Raw genomic sequence first — 14,982 nt, 5'->3', positions numbered from 1 at the left:
ACATCATTAACGTTGGCATAACTATTTCTTTGTTTTCTAGAAATGGGCAGTTTACTATCTATATCCGTATACTGAAAAATTCTACAATTTTTCAGTATATGAATATGAATATAGTAAACTGCACATTGCTGAAAAAAGGGCAAAGAAATAGTTACATCAACGTTAAAAACGTAACACATCTATGAGCTAACAGGTACTGTGTAAAATTGTCCTTGCACTTGAATTATAAACACGTGCACCCTTTATCTATTTGCGAATAATAACTTATAAGGAACTATATCTGACATTCAAAAGTAGTGGCCATGTCTTATGTATTAACACTCCACATAATCATACTATCAGTACTATTCCATAAATTGTACAACCAACCTGTACAAATGAACACATCCGCTGACTTAATAGATTATATTGGTAATATGCATAGCATAATTATCATCAGTGTATTTTACAAACCACAGAGCATGAGCGCGATTACAGATACATCAAAACATGAAACAATCAAAACATATCTATGTATTTTAGTGCTTGCACTATCAGGAGACACTGAAATAAACCCAGGCCCCAGAACACCTAGGTGGCCCTGTGGAACATGTGGAAAAGTTGTCAGATGGCAAACAAAACCTGAGCACTCTGTTGCGATTCATGTGATGTTTGGTATCATGCAAACTGTCAAGGCATATCATCTAATGTATATCAATGTATGGATTCATCAAATATATCTTGGGTGTGCATACAATGTGGTTTGCCAAACTTCTTCTCGTCCACTTTTGATCTTACCTGAAACATCAAACTCATTCGCACCATAATGCATTATCAGAACATTCAGGAGGACGTCCTGGCTTACCTAAAGCAACATCGTCGCCTATTAAACACACTTATGTCAAGAAAACTCAAAAGAAAGAAAACCATTGAAAATATTTTCAATAAACGTTCAGTCTATTGAAAATAAAAAGACTGATTTTAATTAAATTAAAAATTATATGAAATTATTTTATCTGTACAACCAGAAATAAAATTGGGCACTGTAACCTGGCTCAGTAGCGATATCTTGTCATCTGAATTCTTTCCAGCTAATAATTACAAAGTGCATAGGAAAGACTGCCCTCCATCAAATAATAGCCAAAGCTACTGTGGTGTCCTCATTGCCATATCAAAACAATAGCTATCAAATGAAATCAGAGAATTAGAAACAGAATCTGAAAGCAAATCGGCAGAAATAAACATGACCCTGAAATGCGAGAAAACTTTACTACATTGAATGGGACTACCATGCACTGTTCCAGGCAAACCAGAAATTAAACTGCACACACAACTCTTAGACATAAAAAATTACCACTCTTTAGAGCAAATTTTAAAAAAGCCTACTAGAGGTGACCGACTACTTGATCTCCTACTCACGAATACACCATGGTCCAAGCATAGTTAAAAAGACCGAAACCATCCCCCTATTGGGAATGCGGACAACGACATTGTCTATTCTGAATGCAATTTATCTCAAGTTAAAATGAAACCAAAAACAACCAATTAAGTTATCTGGTAATACAATACATCGAAGCTGCCTGGAGTAAAGTAAGAATAGATTTAGGAACACTCTTGTGCAAAACTAAAAAGCAATTTAAAAAATCAACCTCAAATATTCAGTAAGGAATGCACAACACCAGCTCTGTGACAAACATTGTAAACCATCTTAACTGGCCAACACTTGAACTTAGAAGAATAAGATTAAGATTTATTTTTCTTTATTATTATACACCACCAAAAGTAGCAATATACCCCACTTGTTAATACCACCAGACAGTCGAACAAGACAATAATGTGACACTCAGTCACATACAGGCAACAGAAGACTCATATAAATTTTCATTCTATACAAGGACACTCATTCAATGGAACCATTGCATGCGCGGCACAAAGTCATCAATAATATGATGGAGTGCGGAAACTGAAAGTAGAGAGAGAAGGAAAAACATATTTGTCCTCCCCCTTTTTTCCTAAATCCGTTATTCTTTTTTTGTTTTCATTTAATGCCCATTATTTACAAGGTAGAAAGTATAGCAAATCTTAACTTATTAAGTACTATCCCCTATAATTGTCATTTTCACCAGAGAGTCAGGCGGATAATACATCCGAGTCGAAACTTTTCGCATATCCGGATTTTCTCTCATTTCATCTCCGGTTCAGATTCAAATATTATCGCCAAAGGGGATTTCCAAAGTCAAAAATGGAGACGAACCAAAACAACGAAATTGTGTATGGAATTATTAATAATATTCCAAGAACATATCATTCCTCAGATTTACGGAACTTTTTCTCACAGTTCATAGAAACAAATGGGTTTCATTGCTTCCACTTCAGACACCGACCAGAAAAACAAATGCTTCCCAAATCTGCAGATAAAGATATGATAAAAAACGATGTAAAAACGTTCTGTTGTGTGTTCCGTACAACTCCTGTTCGTTTAGATAACCTGATCAAAATGTACAACAGAAAACATTGGTTAGATAAAAATGGAGATTCGATATCACAAGTGTGCTACATCTCTAAAATCTCTGTATCCCAAACTACCAAAGACTTTGCCTTGGGATTAAAGCCTGGAGGTACATGTATACAATAAACGTATTCACACTTTTGGTGTTTAGCTGAATCTTGCCTCCGAATGAACTTAGATCTACTCCGAATCACCTTTTGACGTCAAGCAACAATTACTTTTAAATTGTGACGTCAAATATATTAAATTATGATGTCAAAGTTTACAGGAACCTGTGTGATTTTACGTAATGGTGGACAAATTTGCATACAAGTGTAAATACGTCTATTTATCAGCTCTACATTAGTATAGTTTAAACAATATTTTATTTTCAAAAAGTGCTCAAAAGATAATAATTGCATAGCAATATAACATTTCCCACAAAAAGTTAGCCTGCAATAAATAAAGATTAATACATGGCCTTTTCCATATCAGCCTGGGTACAATGTACATGTACAAAAATGTATCATCCCGAGATGGAGCCGAGGTGAGCAAGAATGGCTTATGTCCTTTAACCCAGACAAATGTGAAATCATCCACATGACAAGAAAACATAAACCAATCATCTATAAATACACATTACATAATCATATTTTAAAATCAACAAACAAAGCAAAATATCTTGGCGTTTCCATCACAAACGATCTGACATGAAATTCTCATATAAATGACATCACGAACAAAGCAAATGCATCACTGAGATTTATTAAAAGAAACGTCAAAACTAACAGCATAAAAACAAAAGAACTGGCTTACAAAACATATGTAAGACCAAAGTGTCTTCTGGGACCCCTGGCAGAAACAACAAATACATAAAATTGAAATGGTACAGAGAAGAGCTGCCAGGTATACACTCAACCAATACAGCTATCAAAGCAGTGTAACAGCCATGCTTGAACATCTAAGATGGCCAACATTACAACAAAGAAGAAATCTTGCATCCGTCACCATGCTATATAAAATTCAACACCAATTAGTCTCCATCCCAGTAAATACATACCTAATACCATCCAAAGAACATAAATTTATACAGCCATTCTCTCCCACAAACTATCATTTATATTCATTTTTTCCTAGAACAATAAGGTTGTGGAATTCCCTAACATACCAAGTAGCCTGTAGCCCAGACTTAGAAGCTTTTAAGTCTGGTGCAAAACCACATATGTATTGCTAAATCAAACCATGTTTTATCTATATACAAAAATTTAAAAAAAAAAAGTTTTTTCTTGAAATTATTGTAAATATGTTTAGTTTTAATTTGTTTCCCTAGTATGTGCCTTCTTGTAATCTTCAACATATTGAAGTTAAGAAGTATTATGTAGATGTATAGAGGTGCTGATATGGGTCAAGGAATGATATCCAGGCTGATCTAGAAAAGGCCATATATTAATCGCTTTATCATATACTTCATGTACTTCTGACAATAGTTTTGTGTAAGGCAATTTAAAAACAAATGCAATAACTAAAACAGTCAAAAACTTTATAAAGAAGTTTTAAAATTATGAATCAAATATACTATACTTAAAAGTAAACAACCAATACTGGAAATACTGGAAGTACAATGTAACTTGCACGTGAGGCACTGTTATGGGTTTTTGTGCACAAGATGCACCTGATATGGATTATCAGCCCAGGTGGGAAATTATGGCTTGTGTACTTCTGCTCATTACACATACATGTATACAAAAGCTATCATATCAATGCTAGGTACAAATGTATATGATAAATTCCAATATTGCACTAGTGCAATAAATCTTCAAAATTCTTCTCATGACGTGATCAACGGCAAAATCTTAATTTAAACCATTTTTTATTTTCTAGTATTATATTGCTAAACAATAAAAGGGTCACTGCATGAATATTGGGGAATACTGACCCTCGTAGCAATATAAAATTCCACTCAGGACAATATTTCCCAATATTCATGCAATAACCCTATATTATACAATATAAATACAGGGATTCAGAAACAAGAAAAACTTATATACATTGTACATGAAAATTTGTCTCTATATTAAACATGTTAAAGTTTTGTTGTTAGTACAAGTGCAGATGACACCTTCAGAAATTATATACACCTTTCGAATTTAGGTCAATTTGCAATTATGCAAGGTTAAGAAAATACACAAAATGTATGTGCAATTATCATCTTCATGATAATGATTATACAAGATGTAGGCAAGTATAATAATGGACAATGTACAATATTAACATGATTAATGTGATCTATAAAATTGAGAAAGGAAATAGGGAATCAATGTGTCAAAGAGACAACAACCGATCTAGTTTTCATTTATAAAATGTGAACATCGTTATACATTGTAAATACATGTATGAACTGTACAATGTATTTACAAAAATGTATTCTATACATGTACATGTACCTCAGCTTATAAATATCGTTCATGTTTAATATTAATAAATTCCATTCCATTCCTCAGACTTAGGGATTTAATAACATGAAAAGTAAACAATACTACATGTAAACTGTTAACATCATCCTTACATGTAGTATAATACAAATTCTTTGTCCAGTGTGGTCTGATTTTCTTAAAATACATGCAAGTTTTGGTCTTAAAGGAAAATGTTTTCTGTGCCAGTTGTACTAAAGTTAAAGTGCTCTTCACATAATTATACATGTATACATTGTACATACATGATATACATGTATATGTACATGATATTTTTACATGTTTTGTATAATTTTTTCCAATTAACATCTAGTTGACCAGATTTTGTTAACATGGTTAAGCTGTATGTATACGTGTACTATCACTTTTGATTTGTGAGCTCAAGGTACACTGTTTATATTCAATGAGTACAATATGCTCTCATACTAAAATAATGTTCAAGGATCTAAATAAGTGCCTATAATGTTCATAAACAACAATTAATGTACTGTATAGACATGGCAGAAAAATGTAACAGACAAAGTTCATGTAAATAAAAACATTGAATACAATAAACAGTAAATTTGAATTCATGTGATTGCCTGCAGTTGTTTTCTCTTTTTTCAATCTAATCAAGGTTCAATACCTGCTAAGAATCATGGCTGCTAGTACATTTTACATACCCCATGTACATAGATACATTTTTGTAAACGCATAGCATTTTAAGTGGAAAAACTCTTTTTTTTATTATACATCACATGTACATCACATACATTTATTACATCGTGTATGGATTGTCTCAGTAGTTATATGCAATACGATGTACAAGCTAATCTTTTAATATTTCTTTTCCATACTTTTTCAGATACAGATCCATTATATAAAAATAGAGCAGAAACAAAACAAATCCCTACAGATAGAGAAGACTTTACAGATGCTGATTTATCAAAACTACCAGAGTTACATCCCCCTGATGTGATGCCAAATGGCAATGTTGGCACACCCACCAAAGTATTTTTAGAACTTATCCAGCAATGTAGACTCCCCCCTGTGGTCATAAAAAAACTTGGGTTGACATTTCCTAAAACAAGGACAAATAAGAAGTATGGTGATGTTCCATTTGATTATGGGAGAGAAATTGTTGAAACTGATTTTTCAGATGAAACAGTTACATGTATATCAGGTCAAGGACATAAACTTCTAAGTGAGGGAGAATTTCAAAATAATGATGTGAACAATATTGCAGGACCATCTCAGAATACTTCAGGAAATAGAGAAAGTCTTAAACAGACAGATCTAGAAGAAAAATGTGATAAAAAGAAGAAGTCAGACAGACATTGGAGACGTGACCCAGAAACAAAGAAGAGAATGAAAGAAAAAATAGAAGAAAAAATGATTGCTGAATCAGATCACTCAGAAGGGGTAGGGAACACAATTTTAACAAGATATGATAAAAAAAAACACCATGACATTGACAACCATTATGACAATGTACACACAATGTATCATGTATGTAAAATGTCTTAAAATGAATGACAGGTTGAAAAATCAAGCATAAAAAAGATTTATCCCTTTCCCGACATACAAACTATATTTATGTAATCAAAGTGTGGTTCGTTTGATCCCAGATTTTCATTGGTCAAAATTCGATTATGATGTCAAATTTTCTTGCAATCCTCTGAATTTTGTATTGTGATGGCATGAAAAAAGGCGAACTTATGTTAACCATGTAAATTTGTATATGAAATACCATTAATTTACCTTCAAATATACATGTATATGATGAAACAAATAGATTTCCTTTCCTTACAGCAGGTCACATTGCCTAACAGATCATGCAGATAAGAAGGCACCTGCTCAATGTCAAACAATTGGTTATGAGAGCTAGTCGAGGTAGAGTTGAGAATGAATCAAATTAAAATAACTTTTATTTTCAGGACAATGATAGTTGTGAAGAGTGGGAAAGACATGAAGCTTTCCATGACGACCCAGATAATCAGGAACGGAATGAAGAGCGGTTATTTGAGAATGAAATAGAACTAAAGTGGGAGAAAGGAGGAAGTGGATTAGTTTTCTACACAGATGCACAGTACTGGAAGGAACAGGAAGGAGGTTAGAGCAATTTTATTCCCAACGAAGCTCCCATTCATTCAGCTGATCACTTTCACAGTTGATATTAAGTGAGAGATATTGTTAAACTTTTCTGAATTTTAGAAAATAGATGGCAAAAGATAGACACTTTGAATATCATTTTTTTTTATCTCAAGTTGCACTTATTCATGTATTATGGTAATGTCAGGTTTTACCATTGGTAATGCCCTCATTTACAAAGAGGTTATAACTGCATTTTGTAACTTATGGTTATATTTGAATTTCTAAAAATAGTTCATTAATAAGGCCAAGATATACTTTCTGATGAGATTATTTTTATTATAGATTTTGATGAACAAACGACAGATGACTGGGATGTTGATATGAGTGCTTACTACGAGAAAGGTGCTGGGGATAAGGACATTAAGGACTTTCTAGCAATGAGACAGTCTCAAAGATGGCGGGATGGTATCGATAGCACTGATAGATTTAGTCTGGGGATTGCAAAAAAACGACAGAAAAAGAATGTGTCTGCTGCTGATCAAGCTAAAATTGGAAAGTTTGAAGTTCATACTAAGGGCATTGGGCGTAAGATTTTAGAAAAGCAAGGCTGGCAGGAAGGCAAAGGAGTAGGGTCTTCTAGGGAAGGCATGGCAGAAGCTTTAGAAAATGAAGGACAACCAGCTTCAGTTAAAACAGGATTTGGGTAAGAAGGTTTACTTTGTCTTGTAAATCAAATGATCAACATTGTTTTTAAGGTGATACCCAACACTTTCACCAAAATTGTTTTGGCTCGTTTAATTTTCATAAAATTTTGACAATGCATTTACTATTACCCTTTAACAAAAATACGAAAATTTCAAAAAAATTTAACAAATGTTAGAAAAATTACACTGGTTATATAGCAGTTTGACAAACACAAATTTTGAACATTGAGAAGCTTAATATTCCTTTTACAACACAACCTAATTAAAACGTTTAGCTGACTTTACAGAGTTATCTCCCAATAGTGTTTGGTACCACCTTTATGTCAAGTACCATGCAGCTGCTCTTTAACTTAACTTTAATATCCTATTTTAAGACAAGTTAAAAGCAAAATAGAGCAACAGAGGAAAGAATGAACCATACTATTAATAGTTTTCATACTAAACTGTGGATATGATGCAAAATATTATTTTAAATATAGTTCATGACCTATTAAAAGTCCAAGTGTGATTACTATTAAGCATGTGCACTACTGGTATATCACTTTCCATAAGTTCTTTGGAAAATTGTCTATAGTGAATATAAAAGATAATTTACTTAATAGAAATAGGAAGATGTGGTATGAGTGCCAATGAGACAACTCTCCATCAAAGTAATTATGAGTAAAAAAAAACAGTTATAGGTCAAAGTCTGGCCTTCAACATAGAGCCTTGGCTATCACCAAACAACAAGCTAATAAGGGTCCCAAAATGACTAGTATCAAACAGTTCAAACAGGAAAACCAAAGATCTAATCTACATACAAAAAGCAAGAAACAAAACAAATCACTTAACATCAACAAAGACAACCACTGAATAACATCTGGCTCCAGACTGGCTTATTTTGACTGACAAAATAATATCATTTTTTATACCCCACTATAATTTAAGCTAGGATATTTTTATAAGTATTAGTACTTGGTAATTAATGAATTATTGAGTGAGCCTGGTAAGAAAATAGAAAGAATTAAGAATGGAAATGGGGAATGTGTCAAAAAGTATCTGTTTTCCATGGTTATTTTAGTCCAAGGGGAAATAACTTAGTTAGAAAAAGGGGACATAACTATGTACTTTTTCACATAGAAACAAATGACACAAATTTTACTACTTTCATATCTACACAGCTACTTCTGCATAGGTACTATATCTGTACTTAAAATCTGTAGTACTGGAAATTAACTTTTAATATCTAGTACTTTTTCTGTACTTAAAATCTGTAGTACATGAAATTTACTTTTAATATTTAGTACTATTTCTATACTTAAAATCTGTAGTACTGGAAATTTACTTTTAATATTTAGTACTATTTCTTTACTTAAGAATTATTGTAATATTTAGGTACTTGTATTTTCCAGTACTTGATTTGTACTTTAAATATTGGTACAAAAATAATACAAACAATGATCACAGTATTCCATGTTTAAACATGTACATCATAACTTTATAAGATTTCAAGAAGACAAACTTTCAAAATGCTAAAAATGTAACCATGCAACACAAAATCTGTAATACCCAAATTTCAAGTACAAATCAAGTACTGTAAAATACAGGTACCTAAATATTACAATAATTTTAAAGTAACAAAATAGTACTGAATATTTAAAGTAGATTTCCAGTACTACAGATTTTTGGTACAGAAATAGTACTATGCAAAAGTAGCTGTGTAGGATCTAAACAATGTTATCAATCTTTACTACATTTGTACTACAATAAATCAAGTCTTTAAATTTTAATTTATGTTTTGCAGGTACCATGGAGAAAAAATATCAAGAAAATCGTCCAAGCCTAGAACTGCTGACAGGCAGGCTATAATAAGCACTGTTTATGATAGTCAACAAGAATTACAAAAGTCAGAACCATTATTACGAAGACATGATCATTATACCATAACTTATAGAGACCCTGTACAATTTAAAAAGGCAGAGTCAGAAAAAAGTTGATAATTGTTTTGTAATAAATTGTATATATTTATTTATTTTTTATTTAATTAAGTCGTTAGCTAAACCTGCATTGGTTAAATTATAATGGATATTCAGGCTGAGAACACACAATACAATAAATACAACTTGTAGGACCTGCAGAAAGAGTAGACTGGGATGAATAGAAGAAAATTTTGACTGTCATTGGATGTTGGATAAGGGTAAAAATTTGGTCTTCAGAGTCCACTTAAAGAGTTGTAGCAATGATAGTTTAAGGTGTATAGTGATTGGTAGATAAGCAATAATATTTTATAATTTTAACCTTATGCGGCTGGATAAGTTTACACCCTGCACAGCAAAATGGAAAGAGACAACCCTTTAGTATCTTCAAAGAGGGGCAAAAGATACCAGAGGGACATACGTTTGAAAATAAACTGAAAACACCATGGCTAAAAAAGAAAGACAGGCAGATAAATAATAGTGCACAAGACACAATTAAAGTTTTGCTACTGGACAAAAGAAGTCCTCATGACAATATTTGTATATTCCAGTCAATGTTTGAGGTAGGATTGACAGATATGGGAAAATGTCAAGGAAACTAGCTATCAAAAGTTCAAAAAAGAAACAATTTTGGATCACCGTAGCAATAATTTCTGAATTTATAGTAAGAAGGTGTGGTATGAGTCCCAATGAGACAACTCTCCATCCTTGTCACATATTGTAAAAGTAAACCATTATAAGTCAATGTATGGCATTCATGCTTAATACTCACAAAATTATATTGAACATGTATCAGCAGAACACAGGATACAGCAACAGTGCATACTTGTGTGTTGTGCTTGTTGCTTATTTGTTGAGTGAAGACATTTAAAGCTGTTTTTATCAGGTCAATCTTATTTTATGCTGTAACACCATTGTTCCAAGTCAGGAGAGCGTTGAGCACAAAAAAAAACCCATTTTAATCCTTGTGCAATTGTTTTCACCTGTCCTAAGTTCATGCAGTTCATAAATGTTTAATTTCTTGTTTTTTATGCCCCACCTACGATAGTAGAGGGGCATTATGTTTTCTGGTCTGTGCTTCTATCCATCTGTGCGTCTATCTGTCTGTCACGCTTCAGGTTAAAGTTTTTGGTCAAAGAAGTTTTTGGTCCAATCAACTTGAAACAACTTAGAATATATATTTATTATGATAAGATCTTACTAATTTTAAAGCCAATTAGGCTTTTGTTACAGTCCACTGCACATAGAAAACGGAAGTGCATGTTTCAGGTTAAAGTTTTTGGTCAAGGTAGTTTTTGAAGAAGTTGAAGTCAAATCAGCTTCACACTTAGTTCCCCATGGTATGATCTTTCAAATTTTGATGCCTCATTAAATTTTTTACCCAATTTCACGGTTCATTAAACATGGAAAATGATAGTGTGAGTGGGGCATCTGTGTACTTTGCACACATTCTTGTTTTTAAATAGATTAGACTGTTGGTTTTCCTGTTTGAATTATTTTATACTAGTAATTTTTTTGGGCCCTTTATAGCTTGCTGTTTGTGTGTGAGCAAATGCTCCGTGTTGAAGGCTGTACCTTAACCTATAAAGGTTTGCTTTTATAAATTGTGACTTGGATGAACAGTTGTCTCATTGTCTCATCTTTAACCATGCCACATTCTGCATGTTGCTGTTTTGGGTTGCAGGTTTGTTTTTTTGCTTTTTATTTTTTCATAGTTGTAATTTAGGTTGTGTCTCTTGTCTTTTATAGCTGACTATACAGTATTAAAGTTTTAACTTATTGATGAAGGCTAAATAGTGACCTTATAATTGCTTAAATCCTTGTCATTTGAATTCTGTTGGTTCAATTTCAAAGTTGGACAACATAAGGATGATCAAGACCAAGATTGGTTTCAATTTGAGTATAGCCAAAGAAAAGATAATTATCTAATCAGTATTTGTTAATGTTTGTGTCATTTTGGTCTTTTGTGGATAGTTGTCTCATTGGCATACCACATCTTCTTTTGTTATATAGAACATAGCTATTAGAAGTTGAAGTACAGCCTAGATTTACAAATCTGACTCAGAGCAGGTTAGTTGTTGCTTTAAGAGCATAACATAAGATAGCAACTACATTTACATAAAGTGTTTTTAATTTTGAAGGTCAATGAAACTTGAGATGCCATATTTTCATATTGTTGGTGTAACATGTATCATTTCCGGGTATTTGAACCTGGTCGTTAGTGCAAAAACATGAGGTCAAAGACCTGTGGATTCTTTTATATTTGTTGACTATCAATTTCCATGGGTACTGGGGATCCACAAATTTTATTATTCCATGAATTACAAATTGTTTAAAGGGCTGTATGAAGACTGTAAAATCACAGAAATAAAATATCCACCAATATGCAAGTTTTCCTCAAACCACGAAAATAAGAACCCACAAAAATAAATGAATCCTCAATAATATTTAATTAATTCCACATACTCTTTATCCATCTGAATTCAAAACAGAAAAAAATTTCATTCTGATATAATATTGAACCAGGGGTGGGTGAAAAATTCCAACCTGCTGATAAATCTCTGCCATTTCAGAGTTCTCTAACCAAGGTGAAAATTGGGTCATAATTTAAACTTTTTGCAATTGATCACAATTACTGTCAATGACTGTAGATTCTTGAGGGTTGGTAGGATACCACATTTTTGTGGTAACAGGTAAACCACAAATATAAATTTTTAATGAATAACTAATTTTCTATTGGCTTGTATTCAGACTGTGGCAAAACTACAAAATAAAATATCTACGAAAATACAAGTTTTCTTAAATCCAAGATATTGGTACCAATGAAAATAAATGAATCCATGAATCAACTTAAGAAGATTTTACCATAGACTGTTATGCCAAAGAATTGTATCGAGCAAGACAATAACTAAAATTTCAAGCCTGAATTCAAACTTCTACTTATAAGAGGTTTAATTTGTGTTTTAAACTTTTGAGGGACCCGACAGAAATATGTAAATTATTGGATTTCACTATAGCTAGGGACTTTTATTATTATTACTGATCAATAACACATATGAAAAGTTTAAAATTTTTATTGGAATGAAATATAAAATTTATCTATAATGAATAAATTGACTTTTTATGTACAATAAAATACCCGAAAGACATTAAAATACATGTAGAACAAAAAACTAAATATACAGAAATATAACAATCATAAAACATTATAAATAAAAAACACTAAAAATATTTGGATTTCATAAAACTTTCATATTATAACAGAAACAGTTCATTTTGTTAGATATCATGATAATAGATCTGTTATTAAAAATATTGTAAGTATGATCAATTTCGTAAAAAAAATCTGTTCACAGCATTTCAGTACAGAACAACATATAATAAACTGATATCTTACAATTAGTAGACTACTTCTTCCTATAACAATTAACACCAATTTGGTTTAATTAGCTGTTCCCCATTTCCAAATTGAATCCTTTGTACATTTCAATAGAACCTGATTATTTGATTGGTATAGTTGCATGAATCAGAGGCAGATTTAGGGGGGGGGGGCCTTTTGGGGAAAAAATTTGGTTGCTTATATAGGGAATCACTGAAGCGTGACTGGAGCATGTCCCCTCTTTGGTAGTCAGTGGGCCCCACTTATAAAAATTTCTAGATCCGCCAGTGTGAATTATTAGAAATGCACTTATTCAGTTTGGACTGCTTATAGATAAAAGTTTTAGCTATGTATGTATAAATAGTTCATTATTTCGATATGACTATGTGTTCCGTACCTATTTCCAATAGGAGTTTAAAATCTTCATTTTAAATGAGTTAAAACCTTGTCAATGTGGCAAATGTCAATATATCAATCTAAAGTTGTTTTAAGGAATGAAAAAAATATGGTTGACCCAAGTTCAATCTGTGGAAATGAGGTCATTGAACACATAGTTCTTACTGTGATTTAATAAAATAAGCACTCTGACATAGGAAATGTGCAGGAAAATACACAAAATCATTTTAAGGTCTTTATTTATTTGCTAATATAAACAAGATTTCAGATACTGAAGATAAAATTTATCTTTTAGATTAAATAACTTGAAAGTTTATTTCCCCATTACTTTTCCCCTAAAAGTGGCTTTGAAAAATAAAGATCTAAAACTGTGAATAAAAAAATGAGATTCCAAAGAAAACTCTAGCATTGAAATCAAAGCTATAGCGTACAGGCTGTGAATTAGTTATATACTATTATATATAATGGTATCAGTTGATTTTCTGTGACTTATGTTCCAATACAAAGTATGAAAGTGTTATATTTTCATTTAAAAAGTACCTTGTGTGCTACAAAATATAATTATATATATTATAATAATATGCACAAAATGGAACTTTAAGAAATTGTGCTTTTATATTTAAAATTCAATGTTTGCATTAAGTTATTAAAAAAAACATCATATAAAATGGAATTCATTAAAAATGAAAAATACATGTATTCAATTGTGATTGATTAAAGGCTGTTTAACATCCAACAGCAAATTTACATTCTGTCCAGGATGACAAAATGTTGATGAGATATTAATATACTTTGCTTTGCATGTGACCAACAGTCTATGTCAGATCTTAAACATAAACTTATGGTCTGATGGAAGATATATTACCCTGCTCAGAAACATTCTTATAACTCTGAAAAGAACCTACAATTGCTCTTACTCATAAATGCAGTATGCTTGGGGAGAAAATAAACAAACTCTAATATTAAACAAAATGGTTTGGTCAGCCAGAGGTCAAACCAGCTTGGTAAGCCAGAGGTCAAACCACTTTCTCTCCTACTTTAGGCTAGTTACAACAATACCCGTTAAGTTGTGAAATATTTTGATTAATAAATGAAAACTTGATTTAAAAATGTATCATTCAATATGATTTTTAATAATATTTGTAATGGTCATTTAACAGCCCAAAATTGATTGAGACCTCTGTATAACCAGATGCTCCGCAGGGCGTAGCTTTATACGACCGCAGAGGTTGAACCCTGAACGGTTGGGGCAAGTAGGGACATAACATTCAAGCTGGATTCAGCTCTAAATTTGGATTGTGATTAAATAGTTGACACAGCATAGTTTTCTGACACAGAATGAATGTGTTCTAATGAAATTAAAATTTTTGTTTTCTCTTAGAGCAATTCACTATGCTGTTGAATATTATTCCTCTCAAAAAAATGTTTGAAGAAATTTTCTTTTTATTTATGAAATTTCAAATGAGAAAATTGAACCCATTTTTTTTAATCACATCCCCCTTTCCCTTATTCCAAAACTAATCTCAATTAAAATTTC

The 14,982-nt window shown here is 31.9% G+C and overlaps 1 protein-coding gene across 1 annotated transcript; it reads left to right on the top strand.

Moving 5' to 3' along the window:
• Positions 1–2,202: 2,202 nt before the first annotated feature.
• LOC134699354 (G patch domain-containing protein 3-like) lies at positions 2,203–9,722 on the top strand. The gene is made up of 5 exons (XM_063560962.1): positions 2,203–2,597; positions 5,783–6,339; positions 6,855–7,029; positions 7,354–7,714; positions 9,499–9,722. Exons 1-5 carry the CDS (start codon positions 2,222–2,224, stop codon positions 9,689–9,691), a joined length of 1,662 nt encoding a protein of 553 aa, XP_063417032.1. The 5' UTR covers positions 2,203–2,221; the 3' UTR covers positions 9,692–9,722.
• Positions 9,723–14,982: the final 5,260 nt, after the last annotated feature.

Source organism: Mytilus trossulus, unplaced genomic scaffold (genome assembly GCF_036588685.1).
Source record: "Mytilus trossulus isolate FHL-02 unplaced genomic scaffold, PNRI_Mtr1.1.1.hap1 h1tg000050l__unscaffolded, whole genome shotgun sequence".
Taxonomy (NCBI): domain Eukaryota; kingdom Metazoa; phylum Mollusca; class Bivalvia; order Mytilida; family Mytilidae; genus Mytilus; species Mytilus trossulus.
Note: the sequence above shows the minus strand (reverse complement) of the source record. Positions and strands in the feature narration are given on the sequence as shown.